The 10,377-nt window shown below is 33.9% G+C and overlaps 1 protein-coding gene across 3 annotated transcripts; it reads left to right on the top strand.

The window, feature by feature from the left end:
• Positions 1-3,557: 3,557 nt before the first annotated feature.
• On the top strand, positions 3,558-9,822 carry LOC103485892 (ABC transporter B family member 4-like). 3 transcript variants are annotated; one of them, XM_008443640.3, is made up of 13 exons: positions 3,558-3,824; positions 4,437-4,796; positions 4,905-4,959; positions 5,045-5,220; positions 5,340-5,561; positions 5,656-5,894; positions 5,991-6,516; positions 6,600-6,873; positions 7,043-7,926; positions 8,004-8,270; positions 8,366-8,629; positions 8,746-9,039; positions 9,215-9,822. In XM_008443640.3, exons 2-13 carry the CDS (start codon positions 4,467-4,469, stop codon positions 9,575-9,577), a joined length of 3,894 nt encoding a protein of 1,297 aa, XP_008441862.2. In that variant the 5' UTR covers positions 3,558-3,824; positions 4,437-4,466; the 3' UTR covers positions 9,578-9,822. The 3 variants fall into 3 exon arrangements, with proteins under 3 accessions (XP_008441862.2, XP_008441864.2, XP_008441863.2); XM_008443642.3 differs by lacking the exon at positions 3,558-3,824 and adding an exon at positions 3,862-3,993; XM_008443641.3 differs by lacking the exon at positions 3,558-3,824 and adding an exon at positions 4,001-4,230.
• Positions 9,823-10,377: the final 555 nt, after the last annotated feature.

Raw genomic sequence — 10,377 nt, 5'->3', positions numbered from 1 at the left:
GTGTTAAGAAGTACAGAATTGAAACTTCAACTTAAAGGAAAAAGTGCTAGAGGGGTAGACTATCTTTATTCAAAGGGAAAGAATCAATTAAAAATGAGCCATTTCAATAAAAAAAAATCAGAAGAATTGTAGAGATACCAGTCTTGAAGTGTTTTATTTGTTATAAGGAGGGACATTTTAAAAGGAATTATCCAGGGAGGGAAAAACACCGCAGAAGAGTTGATAATCATAGATTTAGGCTATATAAAAATAGTAGAATTATGCAGACACAGAAACTGAAGAAAAGATGACTCAAAGAAATCAAGAGAACATGGAAGATACCAAGGGCTTACTGGTGAAGAGTCTTATCAATACATTGGTACTTGCTTCTGCAAATAAGGATGCCATGAATGTTACAATTGAGGAGGGAGACTGAGTTAAATTTAGACTCAGGATGTACCTCCCACAGGATTTCTAAGAAAAGTTGGTTTGTTTATTACAAATAAGAGGAAGGAGACTCAACTTACGTGGGAAACAACAATGAATGCATTGGGAGAGGCTTAGTGTTACAAAAGTTCACAAACAATAAGGAAGTACTCCTAAGAGATATTAGACATATTCTAAAGCTTCAAAGAAATTCGATTTCCTTGGCAGTACTTGATGACCAGGGATGTACTTTTACTAGTGAAAAGAAAGCTTTGGAAACAGAGAAGCAAGGAAGGATAATTTTAATTGGGAAGAAGATTGATGGTCTTTATATTATAAAGGAGGCTACTCAACCTAAGTATCTTCTATTATCAGAGGCAGAGAAGAATAATGAGTTGGAGAGCTATGATATAGAAGACTCTCACACATTAGTCAGAAAGGCTTAATGATCTCATAAAGCAAAGTTTGATACAAACTAGAGAAACAAAAAAACTTAATTTCTATGAACATTGTGAGTATGGAAAGACCAAAAGAATGAATAAGTTCACTAAAGGTGATCACACCACAAAGGCTATCCTTGATTATCTAGAGGCCTTTGGGGCCCGACTAGAATTGAATCATGGAGAGTTTCCATGTATTTCTTATCCCTAATAGATGACTATTCAAGGAACGTATGGACTTATTTCTTTAAATAAAAAGATCAATCCTATGATTGCTTTAAAATTTGGAAGTCTACAGTTGAAACTCAAACTGAAAGAAGATTAAAATACCTTAGAACTGATAATGACCTAGAATTTATAGGAAATAATTTTCATTCTCTTTGTGATGAGTGTGGAATTATTAGACATAGAACAATTGCCTACACTCCTCAACAAATTTCGAGTTTGTAGAAAGGGTGAATAGAACATTGATAGAAAGGATTAGATGTATGTTGTCAGAAGCTAAGATTTCTGAAGGTTTTTGGACAGAAGCTTTAGTTACAGCAACATACACCATTAATAAAAGTCTTAGTATTTCTATTAGGAGCTTGTAAGATTCGAAGGTAATGTGAATTATTGTTAAGTTAATTATCTCACTTTGACATCTTTAAAATTAGTGCCAGACATACCTAAATTTGTACATTTATGTTAGCTTTATTACTTACTAACTAATCTAAAAACAAACATAGCTTAAATTGTAAATAGAATATGTTAGCGACTAAAAGATTTATAGCGTATTCTTCCATACCTATCATACTAAAAAAAGACCAACTAATTTAATAGCTCTATTTTTTAAACAAAAAAGCAATAACTAATATATATATATATATATATATATATATATATATATATATATATATATATATATATATATATATATATATGAAAATTTTCATAAATATAACAAATCATTAAAATATTTACGGTTCGTGTAACAAAGTCCATGAAGTTAGCCATTTTTTAAATATTTCAGGTTTTTCCTTTCGTCTTTCCTCTCATATTCGCTACAATTTCTTTCTATTGTCTTTTTTCTTTTCTTCTTTTTTTTTCCGCTGCGATTTCTTTTCATCATCTTTCTTTTTCTTCACTCCTTTTTTACATGGTTTAGATTTGGGTAACCAAAATCTAAACGATCGTGTACAAAAAATAGTTAAATCTAAAGGATCGTGTATAAAGAATCTTGAAAAAAATCGTTTAGATTGGTGTAGCCAATTTAAACGACCGTGTAAAAAAATAAGCGATCGTGTAGATAAATCTAAACGATCTTGTACAAAAAGAATTAAAAAAAATCGTTTAGCCAAATATAAATGATCGTGTGCAAAGAATCTTGAAAAAAATAAACGATCATTGTAAACAAATCTAAACGATCATGTACCAAAAGAATCTTGAAAAATTCCTTTAGCCAACTCTAAACGATCGTGTACCAAATTTTGAAAAAAAAAGTTTAGATTTGGGTAACTAAGTCTAAACGATCGTGGAATCAAATCTAAACGATCGTGTACTAAACAAAAGTTAAATCTAAACGATCACGTACCAAATATATCACGCGCGTTATTTACGGCGTTGTTGATAGAACATTTTTAGTATTTTTCATTATGGGTGTGAGCTTTTTTCGTTTTTGAAATTATTCTATACCGTGTAAATATTTTGACGTTTTGTTATATTTTTGAAATTAAAATATGGGTAACATTTTTATTACTTGAAAGTTGGAACTGTGAGGGTAGAGGATACATCTATACATAATACATAGTTTAATATTAGTAATAATAAAAACATCTCAATCATGATTGTATTATTTTATATATCTTTTGACAATGTGTTTAAAATTATATATAATTATTATGTAAAAATGGGTTGATTTATCTTTGTGTACTCGAATAAAATTCACGGGTCTAAAAGCACTTTTATTATATTCAAAGTCATGAAACAAATCAAGTCAAACTTGATTTCATCACTTTTCATATATAAAACCTCCAAAATTTCAAACATAGTGAAAAACCAAAAAGAAAAACACAAAAAATTATGTGCTCCGACAGAGGCCATGTTCCATTAATCTTCTCGTAAACTGCTCATTTTAGAAGAAAGAAAAAGAAAAGAAAAGAAAAGAAAAGAAAATAGGGTTTAGGGAAAGAAGAAGATCTGATCCTGGTCGTTTCTCTCTCTTAGATTTTATGCAAAATCCATTACCTGTTTTGGGTTGTAATGTATTATTCTTCTTTACCCTTTTTATCTTTAGGGTTACTTTATTCATTCTTATTTTTAATATAAGAAAATAAGACACTTGTTATAAGAAAAGTCAAACATGCAAATTTCTTGTGTGCTGAGCAAGTTTTTATCTTACCTCCTAAGTATAATACATCTGTTGGATTCATGTGATCTAAATATCTATTTATTCAAAATTATTATTACTTAATCAATTTCGATAAAATATAATTTTGAAAGGCAGGTAATAGCATAAAAATTAAAGATTAAAGTGATGATATTTTAACTAAAAGATCAATAAATGGATAATAAAAGTTCTGATTTATTTTAAATCATAGAATATTTATTTCATACATTTTTTTTTTTTAAATTTTTTTTTTAAAAAAATATATAAATATCCATTTAACATCCAGGTTGAAAGGCAAAAGGTACAGCAGAGAGTGGGGAAAAATGGAGTGTTGCATTGACATTTCAGACATTTGTTATTGCTTTTGATTTAGTGGATGTGGAACCCATTTTCGAAATTTGGAAATGGGTTTTCATTTTTCATTATTATTTTTTAAATTGAGCTTGGGCGTCAAGGAAAGAGGAAATGTCAGATTATGAGAAACCCTTTATAAAAAAAACCTCTGCTCAAAACCTTTGTAGAGGAAGTGCCAAAATACCTCTTTCTTTTTCAATCCTCTTTTCTCCAAAAGTTTGGTGCTTTCCAACTTTCATCTTTGTATTCTTTTTCAGGTACTCTTTCCCCTTTGCTTTGATCTTCTGCAACCTTAATCACCCACTTGCCCTTTTTTTTTTATTTAATTTTCTTTTCATTGGAGTTTCTTGTATTTGTCTTGTCTTATTCCTCTTTCTCTCTTCTGTTTTTATGGGTTTTTCTGGAGTGGTTATCTTTCTCTTTCACGTGAGACTTCATATTTCTTCTTCTTCATCTTCCTCCATTTTTTTTTTTTGTGCCTTTTTGTTTCTTCCTATGTTAGAGCATTTTAAGAAATTTTCTTTTTCTTCTTTTTTACTTCATTCTGTTTCACTTTAGTTTCTTTTGATGAAAATGAAATGGAGAAATGAATGAAGTTTAATCATCTTTTGTGTTTCTCTTTTGATTCTCACCATTGGCTTAATAAGAGAGAAAGACAGTAAAGTAATTCCTCTTGTTTTTTCATATACTCTGTTTTCTTTTTTTATTCTGTTTTTGGGGATGTTTGTTGTATTGAATGTAAAAGTTTCTCTTACAATCTCTTATTGACTTTTTTGAGATTCTTTTTTAGATATTTATTAACCAAATTTGTTCTAGAATTCAAAATGACGATTCTTAAATGTCATTATTCTCTGTGCTGTTTTTTCCAGTAGGTAGAGTTTGAACTTAGGACAACAAATATGGAGATACAAAATGGTGTAGACGGAAACTCAAATAATACAGATCAACCAAGCTCATCAAGAGCTAATGAAACTGAGAAAAGCTCCAATAAGAATGCAAACCAACAAGATTTGAAGAACAAAAATGGAGATAGTAAAACGAATTCGGTTCCATTCTACAAGCTATTCTCATTTGCAGATTCGACTGATGTTCTTTTGATGATCATTGGCTCGATCGGCGCCATAGGGAACGGCCTCAGTCTTCCACTTATGACTATTGTGTTTGGAGAATTGACTGATTCATTTGGTGTTAATCAGAGCAATTCAGATATAGTTAAAGTAGTTTCCAAGGTGAGACCATCTGTTATGTTATATTATGATTTATGAAGAACCCCTCTTTGTATTACAACAAGAGAAGCTTCATTTCATTAACTTTGTTGCCTTCCAAATGGTTTGCAGGTATGTCTTAAATTTGTGTACTTAGCAATTGGATGTGGTGCAGCGGCTTTTATCCGTAAGATCATTTTCAATACCGAGTTTTGTCAATTCTTATTGTGTAAACGGTTCTGATTGTTGAATTCTTTGTTTGTGCATATCAGAGGTGGCTAGTTGGATGGTCACAGGGGAGAGGCAAGCTTCGAGAATAAGGGGTTTGTATCTCAAAACTATATTGAGGCAAGATGTTTCTTTCTTTGACATGGAAACGAACACCGGAGAGGTGGTTGAGAGGATGTCGGGAGACACCGTTCTTATACAAGATGCAATGGGGGAGAAGGTAACAATATTTAGTATAAAAATTAAGCTTAAAATTTCACTATATGGAAAAGATTGAATTGCCATTCAAGTTGTATATTTGTGAATGATGTTTAAGAAATATATGTCTTATTTATTCAGGTTGGAAAATGTATACAACTTGTATCAACATTCTTTGGAGGCTTTATAATAGCTTTCATTAAAGGGTGGCTTTTAACGCTCGTCATGTTATCCTCCCTTCCTCTCCTTGTGATTTCTGGAGGCATTACATCGGTTGTTATTACAAAAATGACTTCCCGTGGTCAAAGTGCTTATGCAAAAGCAGCCGATGTCGTCGAGCAAACAATCAGCTCAATTAGAACGGTATGTTATATATTGTCCAAACATCATAGGTTTCTTTCTTTTGGACTGTCTATTCTTTATGAAAGTTGACTCTTGATACTTTACTGCTGGGTAGGTTGCCTCATTTACTGGAGAGAAACAAGCTGTGAGCAGTTATAAAAAGTTTCTGGTAAACGCTTATCGATCGGGTGTTCAAGAAGGATTGGCTGTGGGAGTTGGTTTTGGAACTATTTTTGCAGTACTTTTCTTCAGCTATTCATTGGCTATATGGTATGGTGCAAAGTTGGTATTGGATAAAGGATACACTGGAGGCGAAGTTCTTAACGTGGTCGTTGCCGTGTTAACTGGTTCCATGTGAGCTTTATTTACATTTCTTTTACTACACATTACAAAGTTTCTCAACTAATTTCACTTGAATATGTATTTAATTGTGCTAAATATTTTTATCAGGTCTTTAGGCCAAGCATCTCCATGCTTAAGTGCATTTGCTGCTGGTCGAGCTGCAGCATTTAAAATGTTTGAAACTATCGAGAGGAAGCCTCTCATTGATGCTTATGACATGAAAGGAAAGATATTAGACGACATTACTGGTGATATAGAATTGAGAGATGTTCATTTTAGCTATCCTACAAGACCAAATGAGCAGATTTTTAATGGATTTTCCCTGAAAATTCCGAGTGGGACGACTGCTGCTTTGGTTGGACAAAGTGGAAGTGGAAAATCAACTGTGATAAGCTTGATTGAGAGATTCTATGATCCAAGTATGGGTGAAGTTCTTATTGATGGCATTAACCTCAAAGAGTTTCAACTAAAATGGATTAGAAGTAAAATTGGTCTTGTCAGCCAAGAACCTGTGTTGTTTGCATCTAGCATAAAGGATAACATCACTTATGGAAAAGACGGTGCAACCATGGAAGAGATAAAAGCAGCAGCTGAACTTGCCAATGCGTCAAAATTTATCGACAAACTACCCCAGGTGTCAACATTTGCTACGAGTTTATTGCATAAATGGTATCTTTTCGATTTTTTTTCTAATATTTAGAGCTTGATTGCATACAGGGAATGGACACACTTGTTGGTGCTCATGGAACTCAACTTTCTGGTGGTCAAAAGCAAAGAGTTGCCATTGCTAGAGCAATTTTGAAAGATCCACGAATCTTACTTCTAGATGAAGCTACAAGTGCACTTGATGCTGAATCCGAGCATGTCGTGCAAGAGGCATTGGACCGTATCATGGTTAATCGAACTACGGTAATTGTTGCACATCGTCTAAGCACCGTAAGAAATGCAGATATGATTGCTGTCATTCATAAAGGAAAGATGGTTGAAAAAGGTACCAAGAAGTTGTCTTTTCTTTTTGTTCTATCACTCCCATATTGCTTCCCCATTGGGTGGTTTATGATCTCGTAGTTTGGTCGGTTTTGATTGATTGAACTATTTTCTACACCAATAAGATTTTTGGTCTCTTTAAGTCTGATAGGTTGACTTTGATTTATGATCAGGCTCTCACACAGAACTACTTAAGGATCCTGAAGGACCTTATTCACAACTTATTAGGCTGCAAGAAGTCAACCAAGAGTCTCAAGAAGCTGGAATTGATAAAGTTAAACAAGAAAGTACATCGGGATCGTTTAGACGATATAGCAAAGGAGCGTCAATGCCACGATCCATAAGTAGAGGATCATCTGGTGTAGGAAACAGCAGCCGCCACTCTTTCTCGGTTTCATTTGGATTACCTGCGGGAGTTCCTATTACAGATGTTCCTATGGCTGATGAAAGTGCATCTGTCGACACCAAAGAACGATCACCTCCAGTCCCACTTCGTCGACTTGCATCCCTCAATAAGCCTGAAATTCCCATACTTGTACTTGGATCTGTGGCTGCCATCATCAATGGTGTCATTCTTCCACTTTTCGGCTTACTATTTGCCAATGCCATCGAAACATTTTACAAACCGCCGGATAAACTCAAAAAGGATTCAAGATTTTGGGCATTGATAATGATGTTGCTTGGTATAGCATCATTAGTGGCAGCTCCAGCAAAAACATACTTCTTTTCTGTGGCTGGTTGCAAGTTAATACAACGGATTAGATTGCTTTGTTTTCAAAACATAGTTAACATGGAGATTGGTTGGTTTGATAGAACCGAAAATTCTAGTGGTTCAATAGGTGCTAGGCTCTCAGCAAATGCTGCAACTGTACGTGCATTGGTCGGGGATGCACTAAGTCAACTTGTTGAGAATCTCGCAGCAGTTACAGCTGGTTTAGTCGTTGCTTTTGTTTCAAGTTGGCAGTTGGCTTTGATAGTCCTCGCCATGTTTCCACTTCTTGGGCTTAATGGCTATGTACAAATGAAGTTTTTGAAAGGATTTAGTGCTGACGCAAAGGTAGAATCTAAAACTAACTAATATATAGGTTGAAGTTTTACTATAATTATTCATTGACATTGTTTATTGCTTGGCAGTTGATGTACGAACAAGCCAGCCAGGTTGCTACCGATGCCGTGGGGAGTATAAGGACAGTTGCATCATTTTGTGCAGAAGAAAAGGTGATGCTACTTTACAAAAAGAAATGTGAAGGTCCAATGAAGGCAGGGATAAGACAAGGTTTGATCAGTGGGACTGGATTTGGAGTATCATTCTTTTTATTGTTTTCAGTCTATGCTGCAACATTCTTTGCCGGTGCTCATTTTGTTCAAGATGGCAAAGCCACTTTCTCTGACGTTTTTCGAGTAAGTATCTGTTGAACTGATCCTTTCTTTCTTTCATAATCGACACAACCTTTGTTTATTATGTGCTAGTTAGTAATCATAAATGTCATTGGCAGGTTTTCTTTGCTTTGACAATGGCTGCTTTTGCCATTTCTCAATCAAGTTCACTTGCACCTGATTCTACCAAGGCAAAAGAAGCCACTGCTTCCATATTTTCCATGATTGATCGTAAATCAGAAATCGACCCAAGTGTTGAAACAGGTGAAACATTGGAAAATTTTAAGGGTGAGATCGAGTTTCGACATGTAAGCTTCAAGTATCCTTCTAGACCAGATGTTCAAATTCTTCGAGACCTCAGCTTGACCATCCGATCTGGGAAGGTATATATTGTTTTCTTTTTCTTTTTTCTTTTCCTATTCCTTTAATTTTTTTCTGAAAAATCTTTGTGCAAGTTTTCATTTTGGTTTCTCCATGGGCTTCTTTTTTTTTTTTCTAGACTGTTGCTCTAGTTGGAGAAAGTGGCTGCGGAAAATCCACTGTCATCTCTCTGTTACAAAGGTTTTACGATCCCGATTCTGGTAGCATAACACTTGATGGAATTGAGATTCACAAATTTCAACTCAAATGGTTGAGACAACAAATGGGTTTAGTGAGCCAAGAACCGATTCTTTTCAATGACACGATCCGAGCTAACATAGCATATGGGAAGGGAGGAGATGCAACCGAGGCCGAAATAATCGCTGCAGCTGAATTGTCTAATGCTCATAAGTTCATCAGTAGTTTGCATCAGGTGAGAAAAATGAATACTTTTGTTGTTCATCATCATATAACCTCTTTAAATACGTAATTAGCATAGTTTTCGCAACTAGAACACTCCTTGATTGAGGATAGAAAACACTATATAGAGTTCAAACTCGAGACATTCATTAAATATTTTAACAAACTCGTGAATGCAAAACGAGCAGGGCTATGACTCGATGGTGGGAGAGAGAGGAGCTCAACTGTCGGGAGGGCAGAAGCAACGAGTAGCTATTGCACGAGCAATAATCAAGAGCCCAAAGATCTTGTTGTTAGACGAGGCAACAAGTGCACTTGATGCGGAATCAGAAAGAGTAGTTCAAGATGCATTAGATAAGGTGATGGTAAACAGAACAACCATAGTGGTAGCTCATAGATTAAGCACTGTGAAAAATGCTGATATAATTGCAGTGGTAAAAAATGGAGTCATAGTTGAAAAAGGAAAGCATGATACTTTGATTAATATCAAAGATGGATTTTATGCTTCCTTAGTTCAACTTCACACAAATGCTTCATCTTCATCAGCTTAATCACCATTTTCCCACATTTATCTTTTTTCTTTTATACTTACATGTATAATCTTGTATTTTTATTTTGAAAGACTTGAAAGGTGTTAGTAATTATTTTTGTTTTTTTTTTTATTGGGGGGGGGGGGGGATTTTTAATGAATTATATTATCAAATATTGGTATTGCCAAGTGATGCATCCAAAAATACTTAACACAAGTGTATGGGTTAAGTTTAATGTAGTGAAAGAGTGACTTTTATTCTTTGAATTGTTGTGTTAGTTCTACCGATACTACAAACGTTTGATTTATTTTGGAGTGAGTTTAAATTTTGAGACCAAGGGCAATAAGATGAATGTGAAAGTATACAGAAAGTGTCATAGAAAATTGATTTCACTCGGTAAGTTAACAAGTTAACTAATTTGATCATTAAGAACAAACATGAACCCTATTTTGAGTGCCAAATCTTTAAACTGTTGGATCATTTGAGTTTAAAGATTTGTAAGTTTGTCACATTTTTTCAATTTTACAGATATGAAAAGAAAAAAACAAGTTCAATCCAAATGATACACTAGATACATTCAATATACATCTGATAAACACTTGATATACTTGCTTGATACATCGAATATATCAGATTATTTATATATAAATATTGAAAATGACAAAACACTATCAAATGTACGGGTGTGTTTGGGGTGGGGTTTTAGGGGGAAAAGGATTAGGAAATTGGGCCAAACCGTGTTTGGCCCAAAGAATATGATAAATAATCCTAATCCCTAAATAACCCTATCTTATCCTATTTTTACTTTCTTACAACCCTAC

This window comes from Cucumis melo, chromosome 5 (assembly GCF_025177605.1).
Source record: "Cucumis melo cultivar AY chromosome 5, USDA_Cmelo_AY_1.0, whole genome shotgun sequence".
Taxonomy (NCBI): Eukaryota; Viridiplantae; Streptophyta; class Magnoliopsida; order Cucurbitales; family Cucurbitaceae; genus Cucumis; species Cucumis melo.
This window is presented reverse-complemented; position numbering and strand designations above follow the sequence as displayed.